Source organism: Schistosoma mansoni, chromosome 1, assembly GCF_000237925.1.
Source record: "Schistosoma mansoni strain Puerto Rico chromosome 1, complete genome".
In the NCBI taxonomy this organism is placed as follows: Eukaryota; Metazoa; Platyhelminthes; class Trematoda; order Strigeidida; family Schistosomatidae; genus Schistosoma; species Schistosoma mansoni.
The window spans coordinates 41,379,407-41,394,581 of NC_031495.1; the positions used below are offsets into that span (position 1 = coordinate 41,379,407).

The window sequence follows — 15,175 nt, forward strand, 5'->3', positions numbered from 1 at the left end:
AGAAACGAATATACAGGGGAAAATAACAAACATAATAAAGACATTTACCATTTAATGAATTTCATTTTATTTGGAAATGAAAAGACAATAGTGACATTATAAAAACAGTTTTGGTATTGTATAAATATTGACTACTTAATTTATGCCTATACTTGCAATTTACTGGTTACTCAGTAGTGATCAATTTAATCCAAGTCAAGTCCTTCTTACCACCGATTGGATTCTATCTATTAAGTTACAGTGTGGCCACTTGTCTAGGTGACTCAACATCCCTTGGACTATGTTGAGATGTAAGACGCTAGTTGGAGGTAGTTGACAGGACACCCCCACCCTGTGCTCAAATAGCTCTGTGGTAATATTTCTGACCGTGAAGCTGGGTGACATGGAGTTGGTTCCACTAAGGACCATCAGTCCCCTCAAGAATACTGTTACGTCCTTGATCTGTCTACTCTAATAATATACGGGGCAGAACTGGTCCCGACCTAGGTTAAGACGAACTGGTTCAACCTTGAGGCTAGAAATGCCTGAGTCCCAACTGAGACTAACGGTGCTGGACAGAGAGACAAACTCCATTCTATTACCTGATTGGTTGAAAAGCGAGAGAATGAAAGAGAAAAAGAGTCAACTGGAACACTACTTGATTTATTCCTGATTCCCGACTCAGATTAATGCAAAAAGGTGTGTGAATAAATAGATAACCTACAAATAATTAGAAAAATACAACTAAACTGTAAGTTAGTAGAATTTTGTAAAAAAAATATTACGTTTAAATTATAGTAACTTTGTAATAGAGAGGGGTATGGCTGTGAATCATGTATCAAACGAAAGCTTACGGTTTATAGAAATAACCAGGGACGAAACTGTTATATACGAACGAAGAATAAATGAGTGATAATTGCTAGGACTTATTTATGGAGTATTATTATATATATTCTCATTGGGTAATTACCAAGTATTAGATCATATATATATATATATATATATATATATATATATATACTCCCTTTATCATAAACTTTCATTTGACCTATTGGTTACTGTTAGACAATTTGTCATCCCTAATTTATTCCCAATGTATTAGCTATAGTGTTCTATACTCATAGATACTTTTGGCTTGATCTTTTATGATCATAATTTTTAATTTTATGGTGAGATGCGGTCTGGTCTGCTTGTATACAAACCACGTATGTCTGAAATATACGATCCACACAGCGGAGGGTGAGATTGTGTTCTGGACTGAACGGGCTGGGTTAGGTGAGAAGATACTATACAGAGGATCAATAAGGACTCATAGTTTACTCAAGGCTGCTAGTTTGGTTTAGCGTATCGTTGATTTAGCACAGGGACAGGGTCATGGAAGTCGATATCTTGGTTGGCGATTTTGTCACGTAATATTTAACGGGTCATAGAATATAACAGTAACTAAATATTAGTATTTTACAAGCTTTGAATTAAGTGAAATAATGTTTCCAAAAACAGATTTCGTTGTTCGTCATAACTTTTTAAATTCTCTTTTCACATCAGTTACAGGTACACCTTGGTGATGAGTCTTAAATGGTATGAAACCTAGGTTCAGAGTTTCTTGCCGGCTGCCTTCTAGTGTTTTATATCTCAATTTATGCTTTTGTTATTCTGTTTATTTTAAAGACAGTTTCCAGTACAAATTATAAATTGTAGTTGTCATCTCTTCACAGTTATGATGTTCAAAAGTCGGTGCTAATTATAATTCAACAACAACTGCTGATCCATTGAAAATCAAAGTGAAATGGACAGATGCTTCGGTTTAACTTCTTACTCCTCAAGTGTATCCGTCTACATTCCTACAAAGTGTGGACCCATGGATTTCAAATGTCCTAGCAGGCATGTGAATATTGGGCCACCAAGTTGAAATATAATGGTATACATATAAAAACAGTTAGTAATTTGGTTTCTTTGTTGATCATGCCTCGTGAAATAACCCGGAAAAATTATTAAGTTCCCGATTACCTACTTGAAAAATTAATAGTAGTATAACGTGTAACTAAATTTCACGCTTTATTTAGTTGATCTTTCCTTCAATATTCAGTAATGAGTAATTTATAGAAATCAATATCTCTTAGAAAATTAATGAGCGTACTCATATAATTCAGTATGACTACGTATCAGACGTACTTAACTTTTGCTGAGATGATTTCATCAATTAAGTATACTCTATAGTCAAGTTTATTTTTAATGTAGTGTTGTGAAGATTGTTGAATTTCTTTGAAATTTTGGTCGTTTGCAAAGCCGTGGACACTCACTGATAAGGAGTCCCATACTATGAAAAATTGGGAACCTAGTACTTACAGGTTTTCAGTGGTAGGTTAAATTAGATCGATTCATGATTTCATTGGAAGCCAAGTTTGTTATTTGAACATTGGTTATAACAAAAGATGATATCTGATTTTCAAAACGTCTTCTAGTTTATCCAAATATGGATTTTTCTCTCTAAGTACTCGACACATAATTTAGTTTGAGGTGAAATTAAACTCGAAAGTAGTCATGATGTTGAAATTTTGAATAAGGGAGAATTGAGCGAGTTTTGTTACTTGCTATTGGATAACTTCATACGATTCCTTTTGTCTCTTCAGAATACTATGAATACACGACAATATTTTGCCATTTTATTTCGGTAGTTAGAGTACAAATACTAGGACATTTGGATCAGTATTTAACAATTTGATTTACTGATAAATATAATCCAAAAAATTATCCCTTATTATTTTGATGTTTACGTATTATAAATGAATTGTATGAATTCACATGAAGGCTGTTTTAATAAATAATCGTCTGTTCCCCGAGTTGTTTTGGTTTACCAAATGTCTTATACAGTTAAGGTCATCTTGTAGGATCAGAGAAATGTCACCGGGCCTTAGCCAAGTCATCCGACAGTCGGATTACTGAATATCGAACAGTTTGCGGATTCTCGCTAGGGTCATGGACTAGCCTGTGAGGCAGTGATCGCACTATTTTCCTTGTACCTATTCTTACTAATATATCTCTGTAACATTGTTATATTGGTTCTACATGCTCATCAAAATAACCATAATACCCGAATACGACAAAAGGATAATCCATTTTATTAATTAACCTCTGGGTTTGAATTCGATGTAAGCCTGTCGGTCATACCATTTCCGCCCAACTTGAGTAGGGTTTCAATTATCGACACAGATCACCTACATTAGCGATCTACACTGTTTCTAACTTTTGTATTATTATAGATGGGTTGCGAAAAATGAAGTTTTAATCAACTATCATTAGGAGAAACCGTTCTGTTTTTGATTGACATTTTAAATAACTTTATCAAACTTAGAACATCATATAGGTATTTACATCCGTCAATAAAGCTTATCAACAACTCTTCTGCGAAGAATATCTTTTCGGATAAATTGTAACTTACATTTTAAAGTGACTAAACTTTGTACTAAAGCTAACGTACTTACTAGTAAATTTTGTGTTCAAAGATAAATCATCTGCAAATTTTTGGCAGAACTACGAATGCGAATGATATGAAACTATTGGATTATTTTAAAATAATTAGCTATACTGAATGCTACCACCACCGTAGTAAACGAGAACACAAATGGGGACAACCAACTGCATTTAAGTATAAAATTGCAGAATCTTTTAGTAAAATATGAGAACCATACAGTAAATATTTCATTTGCACAACGTCAATCAATCGTCTAAGACTTTATTGTTCCTTCACTTCCATACCAATCACTCTCTGTTCTTGTTCTCTTCTATTCGATCTTCTTAACCTTCTGCCGTCTGGCATTCCACTTTCGACTAGTGACACATACCACATATTCTGTCGACATCAGTAACACATACCACACCACTACTACTATACTTGTTTCACATTCACCATATCCATAGTTTTCAAACAGGAAGAGTATCACATAAAACAGTATAAAAAATCGCCATATTTCCCTACCTAAGTGGCCTTGTAGACACTCTTCTCTAAATCTGAACAGCACCTTTCAGTAATAGGAATAAACTCTGTCTGGAGTTATACCATAGATCACTTTTGAAAACGAATATGGATCATACCAAGCTATAAGTTGGCTGCAGTTGGAAAATATCTAAAACAAGATTGATAAGGTTCGATCAGAACTAAAGTGCTAGACAAACATGATATTGGTTATTATCAGTGGTCAATCAGTTGTAAATACCACAGTCCTGCATATGGCCAGCTGCGGTTAAAATAACTTAATGTTCAGATCTCAGATTGTGGAGCTGGATGACGCTGGTTAAAGCCCCATAATGAGCATCAGTTCCATAAAGACTGACGAGTGCCAACAGTCTCAAATATTAGGTTCAGGGTCTCCTAACTATTCCAAATGATCTAACATATCTAGGAGTGAATTACAACTCCGAACAAATAAAATCATACATTCCGTGAGAGTTGTATTCTCTGAACTCAATCTCATGCTAGGTGTTGGCCACTCATTGTGGAATAATTTCATAATAGATTGAAAGAATCATCTAGTGCCTTCTGGTTTCAACTAACTATCCACCTAATATCAGTTCACGCTCAAACATCATATATTTCTATAAACTCAGATAATGCTTGACTTTGACAGTAGATATTAATTTTTTTTTAAGCTGATTAGATATATGGAGAAGTTCTCATTTTCGTTTTAGACAAGATAATCAAAGTGCTAACTTTTGAGAGGGTCCCTGTAAATATCAATCAAGCTTATTCTGATAACTTTCAGAAATATTTTGCAATTATGTACACTGATATTCTTACTTGATAAGGGATTGAATTGACCCATGATGGTGTAATTGTACGATTTTTAACCTGTTGATTGACAGATTTTATCGATGTAAAATCTTTTATTTACTGACAATCAATTTGAATATCAAACTTGTATATAGATCTTTAGTATTTTTCAAGGCTACGATAATTTAAGATTTATCCATTTTCTCAATTAAATTAACTCCAGTAATTTTTGACAGGAATTCAGTTTAAAGGGTGAGATCGTGTAGTTGAACTGACACTCTCATTTCATGGATTCAAATATGTCCCATTTGTTCAGTATAGTGCTTCTCATGATTGACATAGTTAATACCAGCCTTAAAATGACGAAGTGAAGCAAATGAATTGGTTTGTGAATGATAAAAATTTAAAATGCTCAAAATAAAGCTTAACTATAGTTTCCTATCGGTAAGGGGATTTGTGGAGATTGTAGCATTTTTAACAGTTGAATTTACGAGTCGACCATTGAAAACCTGGAGGCGCTGGACGACCGTTTAGTCCTAGTATGGGACTAATCAACAGTGAGCAAGGTCGTGGGTCAATTGAAACTAGACATTAACACCTTTGAATACCGACTCAGTAGTCCAGAGTTACCGGGTTCAAGTCCAGTGTTGGGCATCATGGATGCGCACTGCTGAGGAGCCCCACAATTGGACGAAACGGAGGTCCTGTGCTTCCAGGTTTCCAATGGTGGTCTAGCTTAGATCGAGTCGTGAATTCAACTGTTAAAAATATAATTTACAATTGTTTATAATTTTTTTGTCTAATTCATCATTGCTAAGGGTATTTTTGTTACGTCTGGCCGATTGAACGCTATATTCGCTCCCCTAAGCTAGTTCCGTAACCCCCGAGCTAGAACTACTCAGCGCGACTTGAAGACCAGAGAAAAGGCACAAAGTGTGAGGGAAGCACTTTACTACAGGGTTCATTTATGTACAGAAAATACAGGGATTTTATAGTAATTTAAGAGTCCTTGAGTTTTTACTGGAAGTTCTAGAATACTGCTAAACATAGTAGCAGTATATTAATCAGCCAATCAGGATCTCCACATGTGACTTTTTCATTCTCGTTATTTTAGTAACATAACTTCACACAACTTCTAATTAACCGCTGATTGGTTGAAATGCTCCTTGATGACTCACGAGCTTGTCATGTCGCTTGCGAGAAAAATGCAGGGTCATCCCAACAATTTTCTAAGTAGTTGATTAACCTGACAGAGATCCAATGAATGGATGTACATTTTTAGGCCAACAATAATAAGATACACCTTTTTAATCTTTTGTAGAATCTGATTATTTTGAATGAGTACTGGTTACTTCGAATGATATTTTACAGATTAACGTTGTTCAACCGTTCTGCTTGTGATACATGTTAATTCCAATAACCAATTCATCTAAATCAATGAGCAATAATATTTCAACAAGTGACTATCTAAAACGAATATCGAATTGATAATAACATTTTCTTAAAGATGTTATGATTAACATGATAAGAATAAAGAGAAACAATACAATATAAAATTTTCTATTTTAACTAAATATTTGGTGCATTCTACTTATATTAACAGGTATAAGTGGTATGAAACACCGATTATAAGTGGAAGGCCTCACAAAAAAGGTTGAGAAGATTGAACTGAAGAAAACAGAAAGAACAACAGGGAGAAATTTAAAAATGGAAGAATCACAAAGGGTGCAAAGGATAATTAATGAAGGATTTGCAAATGACGTATTTAATGCACAGTTTCCATATCTTAGGAAAGAACTCTGTAATTTTGCACCAATAATAAAGTGGTTCTCCTCACTAAGTCTTCGTTCACTACAATCGATCCTGGCAGCGATATCAATTATCCTTTACATCCTTTATAGTTCTCACATTTGTCATTTCCTTTCTGTTTTCTTCAGTTCAATCTTCTCAACCTTTTTTGGTCAGGCCTTCCACATCTGATCAGTGTTACATGCTACTTATATCTGTCAATGTAAGTAGCATGCACCACAAATATATATATCAATTAAGTGATCAGAATAGAGAACTTCAAAAATCTTTATTTAAAACAAAATAACAATGAGATAATTATAAATAAATTAGTTAATAGAATAAATTATAAATTCAATATAATAACTTAACAGTAGGTTTCTTAAATTACGAATTGTTATTTGTTAGATAATATATAAAGATTAAATAAAACCATATTATTATTCATAAGTTAATTAGGTTTGTGATTATTTCATTAACTACTAAGTATTAATTACTTAAGTATATTATTTAAAAAGCTTATTTAATTGTTAGTTGCCTAGTTATTAATGTTAAAAAACAACAATAAAGTATGTAAAATGTGGCCCCCAAATGTCCTGGTACGTCTGGGAGTGGGGGAGTCCGCTCTTCCTTTCCAAATGCTCTCATATGGCCACGCGTATATAGCCTCTGTCAGGGAAATCCTACTCACTACCTTCTTGTGGACAGACAGTTGTTTACGAAATTGAGAAGACGAAAAGCGAATGTCCGGCGCTATAACCGGGTTGGTGGACACGGAAAGTTCACCTAAGGGAGTTGGAAAACCCTGATTCCAAACCAATGGTGCACATTAACTCCAGTATCCTGAGGGAACAAATGGCGTATGAATCAATTGTTGGTCACCGGCTACCATGGGACTGCATCTCCTTACGATGCTCCACTGTCTTGTGGATCAGACCTTTAGGTCGAAGGCTCCGGGTGTGGCCCCCTAAGAAAACCACCTGCTTCAGTCTGGGCACCTGGGCAGTATCACAGCCTTTACACAAATCAAATGAGGTTTTTGCGGCGCATGTATATCTGGTGCCCCATTGTACCAATATTCATGTGTTTAAATAATAATAATAATGATGTAAAATGTGTTGAATTAATGAGAATTAGTCTTTTAGATCACAGTGAAGTATAAGTAGTATTGTAAATGTTCAGCAATTATAAAGATGTTCACTCGTTCTGATACAAACCGTGTTTAACAGCTTAAAGTGAATAACAAATAGTCTTTTGTTTTTAGTTTAAATTTAACTCAAACAAATAATGTCATCATAGATACAATAATAGTCATTTTGTAGAGCATACGCTTCATTAGATTTTAACAGGATTATCAACTTTCTCTCCATCAAACGTATTATGTTGACTAGTTGATGAGTACAAACACAGGTAATTTAGAAGCTACTTTTAAGAATTTAAAGACGAATTATGTTTCTACTGGAAGTTTAGAAGTGAACTTATCTAAGGTTATATAAACGAGTTTGTGCTGAATATATTAAGAATCTTTAAGCTTGAAAGACAGCTTTTAAACCTTGGTAAATTCTTACCTCATGTACACACTCTAGTCTTGTCACTTTTTAATAACAGACTCTAATTTTTATTCAGTTATATGCTTATTGGCTAGGTCATTTTAATAGTCTCTCAGTTTTAACAGTCCAGTATGGGTAATATCAACTATTTACTAAGGAAATTGAACGTCCATATAATGCAAAATTACTTCCCAAAACAATGTTGATTAGTAAATTCACTGTTAAACAAATTTATAATTAGTTATGAGTATAAATGCTAAACCAAGAAGTGTGATTCCTGTAATCTACTTATAAGAAGACATGATTTCTCACCGGATACTCAGTTATGTGACTTGATCACTGGTGAATCAGTCCTCTTAGTAGCCATAAAGCGATTTATTCGATCGAATAGGATGTAATGAACAAACAATTAGGTGGGTAAGATCAATCTTTTGCCAAATTCAAATTTACAGAGTGTCTTTATAAGTTATGAAACCCACACGTTAAATACTTTATTTGAATATCTTCCATCATTTGTCTCTTACAAACTTCACCGTTCGTTCATTACTGCTGTTATTACAATTACTCTATGTTTAAATTCCTGTTTTCTTCAATTCGATCTACTCGACCTTTTGACGACAGGCATTTCACTTTTGATTAATGTTACATACTACTTACATCCGTCAATATAAGTAACATACACTACACTACTTCTACTACTACTCACGTGGTTACACTAACTCACTTAAAATTAATAATAGTTAGCATCTAGCCATTTGGAATGGTGACTACATTTTCACCGAAATCATTACGTAACTGATTAACATTTTCAAGTAACTTGATTATTGGTCTGTATTTTCACATGCAACATAAATATTTGAAAACTCCACATCTTCCAATGTGATATGCTATGTAAGCAACTATTTTTAAAACAAACAAAAAACTACAAAACATTCGCGTACAGTTTCCAAGTCTAAATAACTAATGAACTAATGTGATAAATTTTTTATTTTGTTTGATTATCATTGTAATTTACTATAATTTAAATATGAATAGAAATTATAACATGGTAACACATGAGTACAAGCATGCATGCACATACACATACACATGAGAAAAAGTGTAATGACTTTCCAAATAATTTATTACTTCAGTTCATGTTTATCGATGTATTATCATCATTGCCATCATGATCATCATCATTATCATAATAAGTAGAGCGTTTTTTGTAATCAGCTAATATAGCTTGACGTTTTTTATAATCAGCTAAAACACGTTTCACTAAATATGATTGATCAATATATGACTTAATTGGAAGATCTTTTAAATAATGTTGTCGTTGTTTCAATTGACTCTTCAAAGGATAAAGATCTTCAATCAATTTCTCTTTAGTATTTAAATAATAATCAGTGTTTAAATGATCTAAAAAGAATGAATTTGGTGATAAATTCATATAAGAAGTTTTATTCATTGTTTTCAATAATGGATTAATTGGTTTATTGTAATTTTCATAAAATTTATCATTTAGATTGATATTTCTTAGTAACTGTGAATATGTTATGGTAGCCTAGAAATAAAAAAGGGAAGAAAAGTAAATTAAAACGATTAAATGTGTATAAATAATTTAATTATTTGACTTAATGAATATACAAATACAATGAATCTTCTGTGTTTGTATTTAGGTATGATAAATTACTGAAGCTTGAAATGAAAACGTAACTAATACTAGAGTACGTAACTGGGGTATCGGTTCAATCGTTATCTAGGTCTGATTTTAGTTTGAATCAATTAATGTTTCATTAGACTGTTTTACAAAAAAGAAATATCTACTTAGATCAAGTTCATCATACCGGTTGTCCTATCAAGTCATTCTGATTGATAGTTACACTTCTTGAGATGAAAATGACTATCTAGTTAATATTTGTGTTTTTAAAAAGAATCAATAATCTGTATAAGGCAGTATTTAAAGAGTTAGCCAATGATCTTCAATAATATTACATGAAGATTATACTATCTCATTAATTGATGAAGTTTAAAAAGGTAACCTACTAACTTGAAACTCATTTATCTATAGCTATAATAAACTATACCGAAAGACCTGAAAATCATAGTTTCTATCTGGCATGGGACAGCACTCAACAATAAGTTCCAGGCCTTTCACAATCTACTCACTGTAGAGGGAACTACTATGGAGAACAACTGGAAAAGGATAAGAGAGGCAATCATTTCAACATTCAGGAGGTTCTGGGCCACAAGAAGCACCATCACAAGGAATGGATCACTGTTGATACACTGGATAAGACTGAAGAAAGGAGGAACAAGAAAGCAGCAATCAATACCAGCCGAACAAGAGCAGAAAAAGTCAAGGCACAAGCCGAATACACAGAGGCAAACAAGCAAGTGAAGAGGAGCATCAGAACTGACAAATGTTAATATGTGGAAGATTTAGCAATGACAGCGGAAAAGGCTGCAAGAGAGGGAAACATGAGACAACTGTATGATACAACAAAGAAACTCGCTGGAAATTACCGTAAGCCAGAATCACCAGTGAAAAGCAAGGAGGCCAAGGTAATCACCAACACTGAAGAACAGCGAAACAGGTGGGTAGAACACTTCAAAGAACTCTTGAGTCGACCAGCTCCACTGAACCCGCCTAACATCGAAGCAACACCCACAGACCTCCCAATCGATGTTGGCCCACCAACAATTGAAGAGATCAGCATGTCCATCAGACAAATCAAGAGTGGCAAAGCAGTGGGACCAGACAACATTCCAGCAGAAGTAATATAAGCAGACATTGAAATAACTGCAAAGATACTCCACATTCTCTTCAGTAAGATTTGGGATGAAGAACAAGTACCAAAAGACTGGAAAAAAGGACACATTATCAAAATACCAAAGAAAGGTGATCTCAGTAAGTGTGATAACTATAGGGGCAACAATCTTCTCTCAATACCAGGAAAAGTCTTCAACAGGGTATTGTTAAACATAATGAAGGACTCTGTAGAGGCCCAACTTCGAGACCAACAGGCTGGATTCCGTAAGAATCGATCGTGTACAGACCAAATCGCAACTCTACGGATTATTGTGGAACAATCAATGGAATGGAATTCATCACTCTACATCAACTTCATTGACTACGGGAAAGCATTTGATAGCGTGGACAGGACGACACTATGGAGGCTTCTTCGACACCATGGCGTGCCTGAGAAGATAGTCAATATCATACGGAATTCCTATGATGGATTAAACTGCAAAATCGTGCATGGAGGAGAACTCATTGGCTGGTTTGAAGTAAAGACCAGTGTCAGGCAAAGTTGCTTACTCTCACCCTTTCTCTTTCTCTTGGTGATCGACTGGATTATGAAGACGTCAACATCTGGAGGAAAGCACGGGATACAATGGACAGGTAGGATGCAGCTGGACGATTTAGACTTCGCAGACAATCTGGTTATTCCATCTCACACGCAACAACAAATTCATGAGAAAACGACCAGTGTAGCAGCAGCCTCAGCAGCAGTAGGTCTCAATATAAACAAAGGGAAAAGCAAAATTCTCCGATACAATACAGCATCCATCAATCGAATCACACTTGATGGAGAAGCTTTTGTGGATGCAAAAAACATTTACATATGTGGGCAACATCATTGATTAGCACGGTGGGTCTGATGCAGATGTGAAGGCGCGAATCGGCAAAGCAAGAGTAGCATATTTACAACTGAAGAACATCTGGATCTCAACTCAACAATTGTCAACCAACACCGAGATCAGAATTTTCAATACAAATGTCAAGACAGTTCTACTGTATGGAGCGGAAACTTGGACAACTACGAAAGCCATCATCCAGAAGATACAGGTATTTATTAACAGTTGTCTACTGAGAATACTTCGGATCCGTTGGCCAGACACTATCAACAACAACCTACTTTGGGAGAGAACAGACCAGATTCCATCCAGTGGAGGAAGAAATCAGGAAGAAGTGCTGGAAGTGGATAGGACTCACATGGAGGAAAGCACCGTAACTGCGTCACACGACAAGCCCTCACATGGAATCCTGAAGGCCGCAGGAGAAGAGGAAGACCAAAGAACACATTACGCCGAGAAATAGAGACAGATATGAGAAGAATGAACAATAATTGGATAGAACTACTAAGGAAGTTCCAGGACAGAATGGGTTGGAGATTGCTGGTCGGAGGCCTATGCTCCATTGGGGGTAACAGACGTAAGTAATATATATATATATATATATACTAATTTATATCAATTAAATATTAACACTTTTTAAACCTTGAATTTTGTAAAATCTTGATCACCGAAATCGTCGGTTCAACTTTGTTCATTGAAAGGTTCGTAGCCTTGTAAATCAAATCACTTGACATGATGATCCATGTTATGAAGTACATATTATAGAAATATGAATCATAAAAAACAATTTGCACTTAATTTATTATCATCATATAAATCTGATCACATTAAGAATTGATCTGAGTCGACTTGATATCTATCACAGATGGGGCAATGATTTCTACTTTTTAATTGACTAAACAAATTCATTTTTGAATTTTGACTAATAGGTTTGAAAAATTTACGCTGAAATACGAATAAAGTTTGGTAGATCAATTCTATGAAGTAAAATACTTCTAGATTTGATGTCTGTGTATCATTACTAACCATATTACTGTGTTACTGTTTTATCCATGACTTCAAAAATAATTTTATAAGTGGTTTACGATTCCTGTCATAGACTGATCACAATATTAATAATAATTTTATCTACTAAAGTAAAAAAGACAATATATGTAATTCTTTTCCCCAGAGAGAGAGAGAGAGAAGAGATAGACAGATAAACAAAAACAGTCAAGTCTCAATCATATAGTGATACACTGAAGTGAATGGAATAAAACACTTTTTCTGGTGACAAGTACATTAATTATCTTCGCCAGTGTATATTTATAAGAAATAATTGAAATACAACTAATACAACTTATTAATAACAAGTAACATGTAACGTAGATCCCAAAATTCTAAATGGAGTAGAAAATAAATCGAAAATAACCGACAGGCTAAGAACAATAAATAGTACATTAATCACTCATTGATAAAAGAATAATACGATTAAAATCAGTAGTAACAAATTCTTCAATTCACAACTCAAAGATATGTTTAGATAGATATCATGAATGGATCAATGTTAGACCACCAATGAAAACCTGGAAGCATTGGACGGCCGTTTCGTCGTAGTACGGAGTTCATCAGCAGTGAGCACCCACGAACCCATACACGGGAATCGAATCCAGAAATTCCGGTCTCACGCTCCAACCCTTAACCTCTAGACCATTGAGTCGGCATCCAATGTTGTTAATGTCTAACTTCAACCAATCCACGATGATTTAAAGACATGCCAGTTCTACTTCACAACGACTAGTGGTTTTGTCAAAATCTCTGGGTATATATATTAAAGAAACATAACATACACTAATTGTTGATTACTAGTAAATTGTGCCGAAAAATGCATTAAGAAAATGGATAGAGAGAGGAAGAAAAAGAAGAAGAAGAAGGAATCAAAAAATTTCAAATGATTTACATAATTAGATTAATCAAGTTGATGAACTAACAACATTAAACAAAATGTTTTACTAAAAAAACTTAGTGTGCGATATTGTGGAGAATTTTCAAAATTGTAGTTGCTTACTATCGAATTTAGCAAACTATTGAAAGGCAGAAAAAAACTAGAGGATTATTTCATTTTATTATCGAAAACTTCAGCACTTCACTTCTGTGATCCTACCAGAAATTGAATTCAAACCTTATGCCAATCGCTTAACTTTTGGCTTCGAAGTTAGTGAAAAAAACTATTGAAGATACCACTGGTATCGTAGTTTGACAACACTTTACCAGTAACACCTTCTATAATTGAATGGCGCCCACCCAGTGTGATCAAAAGACAGAAGTGAGGAGGTTGGAAGATATATTTGATAGGTTATCAATATATCGAGGAGTGACTGATCTAATCTGGCTAGAAGTTGCAGGAGATGTTGCACACGCCGTTTCAAAACGTGATCTGGTACGGATGTATGACCGAGCACCTTCAGCTAAATGAGTCCATTAAAACTAATGTGGTCAGCATCCAATGTTGAACACTTACAGAGCTAGTGATTATGGGGATTTATTTACAGCTACTGTGGTGTGGTCTACTTATATCCTCATAAGTAGTATATAGTGATAGTCAGACATAGAATGTATTTTGGCAGAAGGCCGATCAGGAAAGAACTGAAATGAAGCGTAATTGGTAGGAAAATGCATGAACAATGAAATTAGAGAAGATTAACTGATATTTACAGAAGGAACAGTGACGATTGAGACAATTGGTTGTTATTTTACAAATTAACTGTTCATTGTATGGTTATCAGAATTTAGTGAGACATTCTGTAATTTGTGCTTAAATACATTCGATTGTGCCCAGTCGTGTTCTGTTCACTACACTACACTATCATGTTCATATTTTCCTTCAGGAGTATTTGTTCTTGTTTTGTAGAGTTAAAAAAAATAAAAAGGAAATTAGAATGGGAAATGCTTGTTTCTAATAGCTTAAATATTTAAATAAAGCATACTATACAATACCTGCCTGGATTTATCAATAATAATTATGTAAACTTTCTTAAATTGTTATTGTACACAAAGTGATATGTCAATTAATACTAATAATAATAGTGTTATTGTTATTATATAGTGTAAGTATTTTAGTAACTAAATAATAAACAATAACAAAGATTACACTAAAGAAACATTGACTGATATATTACTAAATGTGATTAATAATCTGTTATAAACAAACAACAAAAAAGAAGGCACTAAAACTTTATAAAAATGACATAATGATTTGTTTATTTCAATACTTATCTCCTTTATTATAATTGTAGACACTATGAATTTATTGAAATGAAATAATGCTGAGGAGGAGAAAAAAATAGTTTACCTTTTTTTTTCTTCAGAATGTATTATTCAATAAAGTCAATTATTCATGTTAACATTAGCAAAAAAAATAATTATTATCAGAAGGGGTTTTGTGGAGATTTCAGTATTTTCATAGTTGAAAGCATGAGTCAATTGA

General features: G+C 34.0%; 1 protein-coding gene across 1 annotated transcript in view; it reads right to left on the reverse strand.

Annotated features, from left to right (window-relative positions):
• Positions 1 to 9,214: 9,214 nt before the first annotated feature.
• The window catches only part of Smp_141480 (hypothetical protein), a gene marked incomplete at both ends in the record, with an annotated part of 9,596 nt that continues 3,635 nt past the window's right edge, over positions 9,215 to 15,175 (reverse strand). Inside the window, one exon of the mRNA XM_018794449.1 lies at positions 9,215 to 9,631. Within this exon, the coding sequence (XP_018648861.1) occupies positions 9,215 to 9,631 (417 nt within the window). The remainder of the gene's footprint in view (positions 9,632 to 15,175) is intronic.